The sequence below is a fragment of the Etheostoma spectabile genome, chromosome 23 (assembly GCF_008692095.1).
Source record: "Etheostoma spectabile isolate EspeVRDwgs_2016 chromosome 23, UIUC_Espe_1.0, whole genome shotgun sequence".
Classification (NCBI taxonomy): domain Eukaryota; kingdom Metazoa; phylum Chordata; class Actinopteri; order Perciformes; family Percidae; genus Etheostoma; species Etheostoma spectabile.
This window is the reverse complement of record NC_045755.1, coordinates 4,511,461-4,526,490: the sequence shown is the minus strand read 5'-3', so window position 1 is coordinate 4,526,490 and position 15,030 is coordinate 4,511,461. Positions and strand designations below refer to the sequence as shown.

Below are 15,030 nucleotides of genomic sequence, written 5' to 3'. Positions count from 1 at the left end.
TCTAACAAAACTGCGTTGAATTTTGTTTGTATAGTTTTTTAATATTACATTAAAGCGAAATATATGTCCTGACTTTTTTTTAATGTATAAAATAGCTACCAATAAAATTACCAATAAATAGTCCCGTTCATTACCTTTGACCTTTTGCGACCACGTGATCTAGCTACAAAACAGTGATGACCTAGCCTGGACCTAGCTAACCAGGGGTTTTTATGCATACGTTTCCAAATTGTTGACAACATTTACTACAATGGACCAGTCTAAACAAGAGGAGGAATATGGATATAATTTATTCCCGGAGAGAAACAGGGGAAATAACAAGGAAAGCTCCATCACGCAGAGCCTGTTCACTTTCAACCACAAGTGTCAGGTCATGTTGCAGTTCGCCATGGAAACTAGTGAGTGCTAGTAGCCGGCTAATGAATGTCATGTCAGCAGTGAACAGCCGATATCTTGTCTGACCATAAGCTTTCTGTCAAATGGGTTTGAAATACCCGTGCAATGTAAACGTTTTAACCTTGCTGTCAGACAGGATAGCATGTAGCTTCCTTATGTAGCTAGCAGTGGTTTCTGTCATTGATTGAAAGCTAACTCCATTTAACTGGTTCCTGTGCTCCTCTCAGGTCCGTATGCCAAACTCCTCCTCAGTGCCATGCAAAGTTCCGGATGGTACGTATCATTTAATATAAAATGTACGTGTGTTTATCATTGTTAACCTTCCTCTGTAATACTCACATCACTGCAAAATGCCTCTGACTGTTTACATAGACCTTCTTAACAGATTAGTCTTGCAAATGCTACTACTGCTATTGTGGAATAGAATTATTTTTGTGCCTTTTTTTTTAAGTCCAAGCAAAACTTCTCAAGTATCAAACAAAAATCACCAAGAGAAGCAAAACATTCTCACCCCATAGGTAAAACTGGCAAAAAAAATAGAATTCCATATTTATTTAATAAAAAATAAGTGTTGATAAACCCAAATAAGCAAGGTAAAAGAAATAATGACATTCATTAAATTAAATAATGTTTTACAAGCTTAGCCTTATAATTGCTTTTTGGAGAAAACTAATCCTCTCAAATGTAATGTAATGTGTCCTTTTCTGTTTCGTCTTTAGGGCATCTACTACATATACAGTACTGTGCAAACGTCTTAGGCAGGTGTGAAAAATTGCTGTAAACTAAGAATGCTTTCAAAAATATAAATGATGATCGTTTATTTTTATCCATTTTCAAAATGCAAAGTGAGCGAACAAAAGAAAAATCTAAATCACATCAATATTTGGTGTTACTACTCTTTGCCTTTAAACCAGCATTAATTCTTATAGTTACACTTGCAAAAAGTCGGGCAACGTTGAGGATCATAGGCACAGTGGTTGAACAAGGAAACTTAGTGCAGCAGATGAAAAACACATCAAGCTTATTACCCTTCGAAATCGGAAGAGGTCCAACAGTGACATCAACTCGGAACTAGCAGAAACCAGTGGGACCCAAGTACACCCATCTCCTGTCCGGAGAAGTCTGTCCAGAAGTGGTCTTCATCAAAGAGTTTCAGCCAAAACACCATACCTCCGACATGGAAACGAGGCCAAGCAACTCAACTACACAAAAACATAGGAACTGGGGTGGAGAAAAAGGGCAGCAGGTGCTCTGGACTGATGATAAAATATTTGTCTGTAGCAGAAGGCAGTTTGTTTGCCAAAGCAAACACAATAATAAGAGAGCACTACAATAATGAGTATCTACAGGCAACAGTGAAGCATGGTGGAGGTTCCTTGCAAGTTTGGGGCTGAATTTCTGCAAATGGTGTTGGAGATTTGGTCAGGACTAATGGTGTCCTCAATGCTGAAAAATACAGGCAGATACTTATCCATCATGCAATACCATCAGGGAGGTGTATGATTGGCCACAAATGTATTCTGCAGCAGGACAAAAGCCCCAAACATACAGCTAAGGTCATTAAGACATTACAGATGAAGACATGAAAGGGGAGAGAGAAGGAGAATGACATGCAGCAAAGGGTCGGAGTCAAACCTGGGCCCGCTGTGTTGAGGAGTAAACCTCTATACGTGGTGCTCCGCTATTCCAACTGAGTTATCTGGGTGCCCAATAAGAATTATCTTCAATGTAAAGAAGAACTAGAAGTCCTGGAAGTGATGGTGTGGCCCACACATAGACCTGATCTCAACATCATTGAGTGTGTCTGAGATTACATGAAGAAACAGAAGGATTTGAGGAAGCCTACATCCACAGAAGATCTGTGGTTAGTTCTCCAAGATGTTTGGGACAACCTACCAGCCAAGTTCCTCCAAAAACTGGGTGTAAGTGTACCTAGAAGAATGGATGCTGTCTTGAAGGCAAATGATGGTCACACCAAATATGGATTTGATTTAGATTCCTCTTCTGTTCCTTCACTCCATTTTGTTAACTGTTGAAAATAAACTATTAACACTTCGGTTTTTTTTAAAGCATTCTTAGTTTACAGCATTTTTTCCCACCTGCCTAAGACTTTTGCACAGTACTGTATCTATGCACCAAAATACAAATTCCTAGTTGATGTTCCATTTCTCTAATGTTGTCTTTTATGTGATAATTTCCACCTGTTTTCCTTTCTTCACTTCATTGACACTTTTTGACACCTTTTACAACAATTTTAACAGTAATTTAAATTAGTGCCATCAAACTATTAAAATATTTAATCACGTTAATGTCATAGTTAACTCGCAATTAATCTCATTAAATCACATTTTTATCTATTCTAAATGTCCCTTGATTTATTTTTGGCCCATTATTTTAGTTTTTTCTCATTTTAATGATGTTATCAACAAGGGAAAGTGGATCGGCTTGTTTTATGCAAATGATTTTTTTTTATTGAAAACAACACTGGCGTACAGCCTACTGTAGTGTTCAATTTCACATGTAACATTCTCACTTGGAGCAAATAATCTCTCACACAGTGTAACACTGTCCATCAATAAAAGGGTGAAAAAAAAATACTATGAGAATCTTATTGGCATCCTTTTTGGCACCTCACACTCGCCATCTATTCGAAATGTAATGTTACTACTCTTTTGCCGGCTCGCAAGCCCAAACAAGTGTGTGCGGCGTGCCTGTTGGTTTTTTTTCCGCTCTAGCTAGATCTGGTGTTGTGTTGTAGTTTTTCTAAGGTTACTAGTTGTTGCAACAGCATGTGAAAAAAAACTACAAAGTCTGCTAGGCCAAAAAGAATAACGTTAATCTTGTGATTAAAAAAAAAAAAAAAGTACGCTGTTAAAATGGGTTTGCGATAACGCCGTTAATAACACGTTTAACTGACAGCACTAACTTAAATTTCAGCTGGGTTGGTATACTTAAGAACTGTAACTATTGTTACAAAGAAACCAACTAATGTTACTTTCTCCTCTCAACACAGCAAAGTGTTAAAAGAGCGCCATTTCTCCTGTGAGGACTGTGACGGGACGGTCAGCGGTGGCTTTGACGCAGAGTCTTCACAAGTAAGAAAGAGATCTTTGCAGCAATAAATTCAAGTCTTTATTTTGGACAATACAAGACAGTATAGGACAAGGACTAGACATACAAATAAAACAGCAAATTTAAAACAAAGACACATGGGTAGCTACCATTGTGTAAATGCAATAAGTAAACAACAGTCAGATAAAGTGCTAGTGCATTTAGTGACCCTGTGTAGGAGGACATAGCTGTGGAAGCAGAGCAAATAAAGAGTTGTTAATGAGAGCCTATTGATTGAAGTGCTATTTAAAAAAACAGGTGGATCTAGATGTGGTACTTGCTAGCCTGCTGCTTGATGGTAGAGGGGTGAAAAGGGAATTAGCAGGGTGTGGTGAATCTTTGAGTATTTTCAGTCCAGTTTATAAAGTTATAAGCAGGTTCTGATGGGGTGAAATAATATTAATGCTCAACGTAATGGTGATTTGAACTTGTTTGCAGATCGTTTTGTGTCAGAACAACATCCACCAGCAGTCCCACATGAACCGAGTGGTCACACACGAGCTCATTCATGCCTTTGACCATTGCCGCGCCCACGTGGACTGGTTCAACAACTTCAGACATCTAGCTTGTTCTGAGGTGAGTCCCAATGTGTGTATTTTGTGCAATTAGGATTGGGCATCGAGAACCAAATTCTACCTTGGAATTGTTTAGAGAATTACGATGCTCATTGTCTTTGATATCAAAATGAAGCCAATGTACAGGAAAAAAAACTCAAAATAGTTAAGTTTCCATGTTACAGTAAGCAATGGAATTACATGACATGTCATTTAGCTGACGTTTTTTTATCCAAAGCAACTTACAATTGCTATATATGTCAGAGGTTGCACGCCTCTGGGGCAACTATGAGTTAAGTGTCTTGCTCAGGGACACACTGGTTGATGTATCGCTGTGGGAATCAAATCCAGATCTCCCACCCCAAAGGCATGTTTCATACCCACTGCCACTAATATGGCAATAAGGTGTATGTACATGTATGTAATGTAAATCTTCAAAATCGGGTAACAAATTTTACACTTTCTTTAGTCTGGATTAAGGGAAGTACTGTATCTATCCAGGATAAATCCTAACATTTTTGCCCACAACCTTTCGGCTGTCTGTGATGCCGTTATCAAAATCCCTTTGCTTCGGGAAACAACAACACATTGGAGTTAGCAAGCCACACGCTGAAAATGTGTGTACGTTTTTAAGGAGATTTGGATTGTGCAATGAAGCAAGCCTGCTTAGTTCTTCTGGGTAATGACTGTAAAGATTTACAAAGAACATATCTACGGCATTTACTATCCAACTGGGACGTTTTAGGACCATTGGACAGGGATCTCTGTGGATGAAAGTAGGGCTGGGCGATAGGGAGAGAATCAGATATCACAATATTCTTGACCATATGCCTCAAAATTGATATTGCAGCGATATTCTAGGGTTGACTTCACACTTAGATTTTAGGTAAATAATCAACAGTAATGTGGATATAATGTCTAAGTGGGGAACAGGCAAATAATAGAACAGCTAGAGCAGTCTGGTAAGTTCAGAAAAGTATATCACTTTAATGTAACGCAGCTTGTAAAACCAGTAAAAGACACCACTTATGCCATATTACGATATCCAAAATCTAAGACGATATCTAGTCTCATATCACAATATCAATATAATGTCAATATATTACCCAGCCAGCTAGATGAAGGTCCGGCAATGCGAGATTGTACTTTCTTGAAAAAACTATCAGTAGTTTCCTAAAAACTACTGGGCACTGTAGCTTTTACCAAATGTTGCTTATACAGAAATGAATACTGCATTTGTTGGGGACTTTTTTCAGCAGCGGATTGATACACACATTGATGCTCGAGTCTAGTGAGTATTTACAGCATGAACAGACTTATCCTTTGAAATCCCTTCAAGATTAAAGTTTTCTTCCACTCTTTGATATGTTAACTCACAAAAAGGATGTTGGCATATGATTAGGACCGGAGAAAAGGGAGGTCATCCACATCCCATTTTTTCCTCTAACTGCAATGTTGGAATATTTGTCCCCATGCTGTCATTAAACTTTCAGACAAAAATCATTACCATTATCCTGCCAACCTTAAAGTTTTGTATGCTGATTATCCAAAGACATTTCTGTGTCATTATTTCAGATTCGGGCTGCTAACCTCAGTGGAGACTGCTCCTTTAGCAATGAAGTGTCCAGATTCAACTTTGGCTTGAAGGAGCATCATCAGGTACCTGCACTGGAATATATGTACCTTTTTACTGGCAGGTCAGGTTTGTGTATATAATCTAACACTTCACACATCATGGTTTTCCCTGGGACAGGAGTGCGTCCGAGGACGTGCCCTTCGCTCCATACTAGCTGTGAGGAAAATTAGCCGAGAGGAGGCGGAGAAAATAGTGGATGAAGTCTTTCACACGTGTTTCAACGACCACGAACCATTTGGAAGAATCCCGCACGGCAAGAAGGATGCTGGCTTTGCCTACAGAGATTATAACAACAGAGATCGATATTATGCAAACCTTTAGTGTCGTCACATTCTCATTTAACTCCCAAGGGTGCTGTGACTGGCAGCGATGCTGATAGAAGCTTGGCAGTGCCCGGATCAACATAAAAGCCTCAAATGAATGACAGTGTGTCGAAAATGATCAAAGCCTTTCATAAGGGATTTTCAGAGAGAAATGATTTGTCCTTGGAACATGAAGATACAGTACATTTCATGTTCTACCTTCATTTTTATACTAATTCTGTATAAAGGGATTGAAAGGAGTCATTTTGCTGTGAGGGTAAATTATTAGACGAGGCCCCAGTGACTTTTTTGTCATTCATTTTTATTTGATCAATGGGGGCTTTTAAGGAAATACAGGATTTAATTTTTGTCCATCAATGTTTGCTGTTAAAATCTGTTGATGACAAACAAGGATGTATTTCTCTGTTTGCTCTTCATCGTTTTGCCACATTGACCTCCACTCATTTCTTGTAAATAGAACTGATAGTGCATACATTAAACCGAATCAACTTGTGTTTGAATTAAAGTTTCATTCCTCAGAGAAAGTAAGTTATTATGGAGTTGTGTTCGACCTTGGCACAAAATGTTTGAATTCGTGACTTGCCAAAGAAGCATAAGTATGCACATTGCTGATTATAACACATTAATGTCTAATCCCAAGAGAGGATTCTTCAAATTAACATGTGAGGCAAGTTATATGAGTAAAGTGAGAAAAGTTCTTTCACAACAATACTGTCAACTTTGTTCACATCTGCGCCACGACTGTAAAATGTCACCGCTGACATCTTTATTGGACATTAGCATTTAAAGAATCTCGTATCCCTCCGCAGAGATTAATGAGGGAAAAAGTTATAAGGGAATTAGCCTCATAATCCCCCTCCCTCCCTTCCTCTTCTTCTGCCTATCTAAAAGACAGCACCCTCTGCATCATAATCACAAAGTCACTTGGTGTGTCTGCTGTTGGAGTGTAATATGCCACTTATCTCAACAGGCTCCTCTTAGAATACACTAGAAGAACGCAAGATGAGCGTGGGCTCAAAAAACAAGGAGAGTGGGTGGGATGACGAGCAAAGAAGATTAGGTTAATTTTAGAAGCTTAACAGAGAAAATGATAAACAGCTTCTAGGCAGTAGGATTAATGTGAGACAAACTAGAAAACAAAAAGAGGGAATGATATTTGGATTTGTGCACTGTCATACACCCAAGTAGGCTAAATAAAGAAATCATACAAAACAAAAGAATTACTGCTGGAATTGTGCACATATCAAATGCTAGCTACAAAAAAACATTTGATACAATTAGACATGCTGAACAAGAAAGTTTGAGTTCAGGACTGTAGCTAGGATTTAAGAAATACAGAGTCCAAGTCTTTGCAGCAAACCCATTTTTACACTGAATACATTTCTATGAATCATAGAAATGTATTAAGTGTAAAAAAAAAATGGAATGGAATAGAATTAGCTGTTAAAATAACCGACGTGTTAACGTTTTCAATTAAAGAAGTGTGACTTCTTCCAGGTTGCTAAAATTGCAAGTGGCTAACAACTACAGAGGATGTAACTTCAGTGCCCTCAATGATAGCTACGGCCCTGACTTTTTAATCTGATAATCTCTTTTCCTAACCATATATCAAAGTGTATTTGAGAGACAACTTCAAGTGCAACAAACTGTCAACATACATTATCAACTTATAAATGTCTCACAGCAAACTTGTTAGCAAACTGTTGATGTTTAAATACATCCAGCAAACATGGATCAACATTAGCTTTCATTTAGAGTTGTGTTTCAGGCCATATAATGAATGATAGTGGGATAATACCTCTCTTTTAGCTCTGTTTTGGTCTCTACCAACATCTCAGAGGAAAATCTGCCTCTTTAGCTGGCAAATGCTTCCCTTTCTTCACAAGCTACTAGCTAGTTGCTACTACTAAGCTAACTTTGTCTGTCATTCGGCGCTGAGCAGGTAGCATACTGAAACAATGACCTAAAAGATGCTAAATAAAAAGCAATATGTGTTGGTTTCAAATCACACAGTCATTTGATACAAACATATTGAGTAGCGCAGCTTATGAGTATAATTACATTTTTTTAATGCAGCAGGATACAACGAAACAACCTGTGCTTTTTACTAAAGGAGACAGTACATCAGAAAGACTTCAGACTATATTCAAGCAAAGAAATGTAGTTATAGTAATGTATCTCTGCAACATCCATTTGATTTGACATTACCAATGCCCCAGCTGCTTATTGTGGAGCAGCAATAGTTTCCTCACTCATGGCTGCAGGACTATCTCAGTCCTTTGGGTGGCAGTTTTGGCCAATAATCCTCATTATCAGAACATCTCATCCAAACTTGAAAATAAAGTGCCTTTACTGTTTTATTGATACATATAATTGAATCCATTTAATTGAGTCCTGTTCCAGGTGAATGTTGGGCCTTTTATGAGCAGAGAAGGGTGCAGTAATGAAGTTTTCCACTGCGAAGAGTGACAACTTTCATTATTCCATCTATTTGAGTAGGCAGCACCCACTGTGATCTAATTAGGATGCTCCAGCAACATTGAAATCCCTTCACTAATCTGCTGTAGGACAATACATTAACCCAGAGAGCACTAATGAACTCATCTCATTAATTACAATAATGCCAGATTTAGTTGTAGCGTGGAGGGGCAATGAAGTGCGAGGACACCCACGTGCCTTTGTGAAGTTTTAAGGTGTCTGCTCTTCATGGGGGTGGAGTTGATAATAAGTGACTGCTGAATTATTTAGCTGTCCTAAGATATTAATAATTCCGGCCTTATTTTATGAAGAAGGCCGTGCATGTTTCTGCACAATGCATCCTTTTTTTTTTTAGAAAAGGAAGAGTAAGTGATGAGCTTTGGGGGAAAAAATGTATGTCACACACATTTGCTTCTCAAGGACTTTGTAATGAACGTGTTGGAAAGAAAAAAGCAGACCTGGGGAAAAAAGCTGGTAACCATAGCTTCCTTTGGCCGAGATGGCCATTTTCTGTCCCATCTCTAACACTCTGGGGAAACACTTGAACAAAGAAAATATATTGAGTCCAGTCGCCTGTTCTTTAGCCCGAGGAGAACAATCATATTCAGCAGATTGAGGACAAGAGTGCATATCTAAAGATGGCCGCCGTGAACCTTGTTTTATCAGCTGACATCGTGGGCCCTATCTTGCACCCAACGCAATCGACTTTGTACACAAACGCATGTATCATTCCTATTTTGCATCTGACGCACAGCGGACCTTTCCCTCCACAGACAGGGGCGGTTCAGCAAAAAGAGCAGGCGGGTTCCGGCGCAAAGGTTCCTTAGTCCCATTTTTTTCCCAGTTTCAGAAAACAATTCCGCCATCAACGCTTCTCTCATCTCACGGACCCATCAGTGCCCATTTCAGCAAAACCATTCATAAATACAAGGAAAATATGACCTTGTTTTACACAACCTTTCCATGAATTGTGGATGTGTTGATGACATAAATGAGGAACCATTAGGGGACTCAAGGTGATGTGATGTTGAACTGCATGTGCCGATGCCACTTAACCCAAAATGCCCCATGGCAGCACAGGAGAGGAGAAACAGAAGAGCTGCATCGTCCATAGTGAGGTTATCTCGGTCTAATGTTAGACTACATTGCAAAAATATCACTGTGCATTCATAACCTTGTGATTCAGTGAGAGTGAGCCCAAAACCTCGGAGAGTATTTTTTTTTGTGACATTTCTATATTTACATTTTGTCCAAAAGAAAAATCAATAGCAAACGTTGGTCTCCTCGGCTGTGAACCGCTCCTGGTGTGTGCCCATGGATGTATTAAGAGCGTGCGCCTAGAAAATCCACCATTATAATAACAATTCACCATGGAAAATGGCGCCTGCTTTTAAAGGGAATGTGAAATAACGCTCTGATTGGTTTCTTGCACATTACACCCAAACCATAACACGAAAAAGAAATTGGGGTATGAGTACAGTAAGCTAGTAGACGTGCTAGCAGAATTAGCAGTTTAGCCTTGTAAAAGCTGTAGACTGACTTATCACTACTTAAATTAAAGGATTAGTTTGACATGCATGAACTTTACATACTTTTTAGTTTAAATCCATCGACAACCAGTGTGTATCCATGCCAACAGATAGCATTTATTGTACTTAATACTGTGCATAGGGTACTTTGGGGTGTGATATTATTAATAAGGTAGTTAACAGTTGAAATCATTAGAATTCACAGCACAAATCCTCTGGAGGCAAACTTTCCAACCTGACAATTAACTTCCCCAGCAGGGAAGCACTGTTTGAGACTGTGGTGGGGTGGGGGTGGCATGTAAATCAATTAATTATGCATGCAAGTTGAGGACTAATTAAGGAGGTGTTTAAAGTTGGCAGAGATCATCTTTGTATAATTTTCTGTAATTTAAACACAACTTTCTCAAAAGCAACTCTCTCAAAGCAAAGCAAATTCTAAACTAATGGTTGGGGGGGGGGGGGTGTAGTTCTGATGAGGGGTGAAGACATAAATGTAAACCATACCATGGTGTTGCATTGTCACCCCTGTTCTCAAGATATCTTCCGATTTGTTTTCTTTTTTACAAAAACAAAACAAAACAGACAGCAAAGAAGATCTTGGGCAGATCATGAAAATAAATAGGAAGCCGTAAGGAAAACCATAAAGTGCATATTTGGATGGATTGGAAAAACAAAACACCCAATGTAGTTTCCAGTACAGTACATAAAGAATTCATAAACATTTACTGACTGGTTTGAGTAACATTAAAACACATTGCTCCCGTATTTAATACTGGACTGAAAACAAATAAAATGTACAGCAAAGTAACATCTAAAAGAAAAAAATGCAAAAGATGTTAAGCATGCATAGTTTTTTATAGTTTCAGCCTAAAGAACAGAGTCCTGTACCGCGAGACTGACTGACCAACACGTGTCATAAACTATAAAGTTTTATAGTGTGCAGGCTTTCCCTCTAGACAGAGAAGTCTGTGCATCTGTACTTGGCCAAAATAACACATGTGAGATGTCTACGACACCTATCGGCTATGTTGACAGTTTGTGTGCAGTTCCTCTTTTGGGTTAAAGTCAGCGCATCATGTTTAAACCACAACCTCCAGCTTCAAAAACAAGTGATATATAGAGCCACAGGGTTCAGTCTGAGGGCAGGTTTGGCTATATCAAACATAACAACAGAAACATAATTACACACTAGCATACTTAACTAAAGACATAAATATGACTTGGTTGGTTGACCCAAATCACAAAAAAACTCACGTACCTCTGGATAATCTACAGTCCTCATTGTTAACACTTTACCTTAGAACTATTTTTATTTTATTTTTACCACAGAAATAGACCCAATGGAAATATTAACAGCGTGTTCTGTGGATTGTTTTGAGGAACAAGTTTTGTGGACAGATATGTTGTTAAATGTTTGTAAGGTCCCACAACCATTTTTAATATTCAAGTAACCTCACTGCAGCACAAATATTCGAATAGCCCAGTTTGTCCTGAAAAAAATTATGTTCATATTGTGACTGTAGACAACAGGGTTGATGTTTTACAAGCTTTTTTTTAGAGAAAAAAACCAAATGGACAATGAAATGTAAAAATGACCTTAGGTCTCTGAGGGTTAAAAAACAAAAGGGAATTTGCCTACATCACCAATGACGACCAGGGTTAATGATCCAGCATAAGGAACAGAACACAAAACATGAACATGACTACGTGCCGTCTGGAGTCATGACACTTACACTTTGACTCTCAAATGAGTCAATATGCAACATTCTGCATATTTACTTCCTAACAGAGTAATAGTTCAACACATTTGTGTAAACATTACCGTCTGCTCTGATAGCCTGTATGACAGGATCTATAATACTGTCTGGGCCACTTAGTACTCATTTAAAGGTTCAAGGTTAATTTAGTGTCATTCAGCCACACAGTGTTGCGTAATAAAAATGCAATGGTGCATCCAATGTATGTACAAGATAAGGAAGTTGCCTTGCCTTGCATAAAAGTATGGTCAGTACCTAGTCTTTAGCAATAAAAGCAGTCTAAAGAACTACAACACTCAATACCCTTCAAAAACAGGTGGTTCATTAGGTTGTGACCTTGTCATATGGAGGCTGAAGAAAGAAACCCTGGAGGGAAAATGTGATCATCATAAAATTTTACCATGACAAAATATAGAGAGAAAATCTAAAACAACTGTTGGCAAACAGGTTTATTTTTGACCATCCTCCATGCACGAATGGTCATGTAACAGTTGACTAGTTGAAATTGTTATCTATTACGGATAGGCTTTATGTCGATGGGACAACACAACTCTACCGTATGTGAGTAACTGATAAAGTCTGGCCTATGTTAAGATTAATGGTAAAAATAATTGTTGTGCTTTTCAGAAAACACAGATTGAGGTATCAGGTCTTTGTCATGTGTGGCCGTGATGTTTTCAGTCATTTTAAGTCAAATAGATAAAGAAGGAGGTGGTGAGTTAAGTTACGTGGCCTCTTCCCACGTTGTCTCAGAAACAACAGTAATTCGAGGGATTTGTGGCACACTGAATGGCGTTTATTAGCAATGAAAGGAGTGGAGATTATGTCAGGAAATCCCCCTGAAACACACACATACACACATTCTCACACAGTAGATCATACTGATTCTGCTAAACATCCTGTATATGAGTGAAGTGCAGGTTTTCCTGCACAGTCAAACAGCAAAAACACATAAATGTGCATAAAACCACTAATTCACATGTCGACCAATCCGGTAATTTGAATGTGAATAATGTTAAATAATATATGTTAAATGTTAAATAAAGTGATGTCATTAGATGACATTAGAAAACGGCTATATCTGTTATATTTCATATTTTCTCCTCCTCCATTATTTCTGAAAACGTCTAAAACTAAATGAGCACTGGCAGATGGTTAACATTACCGCAGAAATGTAGATGACTTCTACAATAGTAATTAACGCATGCTGGCATTTGAATCTCCATTTTGCTAATGATATGCATGGTATTAATTAGGCCTAAGTGATTAACATAACAACCGCTGGACAATGTCCTGGGGTAAGAGCAGGGCTGTTTTTCTTTTTATTAGCTCTCCCTAAAGGCACAGGCTCATTAATAAATCCCAACAGCCAGCTCTGCTAACCTTGACAAGTATTGTAAGTCATGTTGAAGGTAATTCAGTCAAACTCTGAATTAAAAGCTGAGAACAATATGTAAAGAAAAGTCAGGACACAACAGAAAAAGACAAGAGAATTGTAACAAACACAAGAAAACTGAAGCAAATAAATGCAAACAGAAGAGAAAGAATAGAACCGAACAGAAGGGGAGACCAACAATGGAAATGAAACAAAATAACAGCAAACAAGAAGTAACAGAATACAAGACCAACCTGAACGGAGTGAAACTGGAGAGAAAAGAGCAGAACACAATACAGAATTAATGGGCTTGGCTAATTATTCATCCAGTATCAATGTATGTTCAGAGGTGAATTTCTGGCTGATGATCCTTGACACAATTTAGTTTTATTTTTGAAAAAAAAACACCACTGGTAGTTACAGTAGCACTAAGCGCTGGCACACATAGTACAAGATGCAAACTGTGTCTTCCCGGTATCCTAAAAGATAAGAAAACATGATAATTGCCCCAGGTTGAGGTGACAGATTTGGATAGCTTAAACCTGCCACTTTGTTGTAGCACAATCAACATTGACACAATATTATTAAGTTAATATGGCAACCTTGTTAGCTAACAATGGTCATAGTTTTTTAAGTGAGACAAAACAACAGAATAGCATTTAAGAGGAAAGAGTTTTGTGGTTCAGTTAAGAGGTTTTCACTACTAGCTATTTTGGTGCTGGAGCAAAAAAACATGAACCCCACATCACAAGAATGAGCCTGTTAGTCCAAGAGGTCGGATAAGTGGTGTGGACGCTGGGCTCGGGTCCTGCAGCCCTGTCAAGTCGGCTGAGGCCAAAATCTCTCCTGCTTTTGAATTTTTTATCATTTGAAACTCACAAGGACATCAGCGGATCACCCCGTTCTCCTACCCGACCCATTTGTGAGACGTGGTCGGCATTCTCCTTGCCTAGCCGGGCGGGCAACCACTGGGACTCCCAATTCATTGAAGGGAGAAGCGGGAGATTGCCTGAAGGGTCGACATCCCATCTCTGGTGAGCCAATTTAGTTTGACCTCTTGTCCCATCTCTAGAGTCGCAGGTCTAGATAACTGTCCTCCAATCTGGCGGCTTTGTCACGGTTCAGTTCTGGCAGCGGTGGAGCAACTGAACCTTAACACCCACAACCGAGGGGATTAACATGTCTTTACTGGGGACATGTGTGAAGGGAGGATTGAGGCCTTTTTTATGGGTGATATTTGCCTGTCTCTGACACAGTACATAATAATTGGGACAGCACAGTGGGCTAGAGAGTAGAAATAGCCCTACTGTCCTGCAACTGGCAGGTCAAGAGGTTTGAGCCGTTGAACGGCCAGGTTGTCCTTGAGCAACATGGATATTGAGCTACATGCCTTGGCTTCAAGTACACCTACTTTTGAATTTCTTTGGTCAAACTCAGTCTTGTCAATGGGTTTTTAATTTCATGTTTATTTGACAGGGACAGTGCCTAAACATTTTTGTAAATATGCCAGAATTAGCAAAAAGTCCAGTTTTTATCTGCAGTCCCTGGCCCGATGTCACAATAGGAAAGCAATAATAGGTATCATGACATAAGCACATAAAACATACACAAATACAAATATTAAATGCATGTGCACCAGATAAAATACATTACATTCTTGACTACAACTAAAATCACATTTCGTTATAGGTTCAAACTGTCCAGTTACAAGCAGCCCAGGTTATCCACCACGTTCCACTCCAGTTAATTATTTTAACTACAGTTGAGGACTAGGGTTAACTGCTCCTCAGATCTCTGCAAGGTAAATCCGGACAGCTAGCTAGACTATCTGTCCAATCTGAGTTTTCTGTTGCACGACTAAAACAACCTTT

The 15,030-nt window shown here is 38.8% G+C and overlaps 1 protein-coding gene across 1 annotated transcript; it reads left to right on the top strand.

The window, feature by feature from the left end:
- The first annotated feature begins 105 nt into the window (after positions 1–105).
- On the top strand, positions 106–6,525 carry atp23 (ATP23 metallopeptidase and ATP synthase assembly factor homolog). Its single transcript, XM_032505225.1, has 6 exons — positions 106–398; positions 624–669; positions 3,410–3,491; positions 3,946–4,083; positions 5,637–5,720; positions 5,815–6,525. The coding sequence occupies exons 1-6, from the start codon at positions 251–253 to the stop codon at positions 6,016–6,018; spliced, it is 702 nt and encodes a 233-aa protein (XP_032361116.1). The 5' UTR covers positions 106–250; the 3' UTR covers positions 6,019–6,525.
- The last annotated feature ends 8,505 nt before the right edge of the window (positions 6,526–15,030 follow it).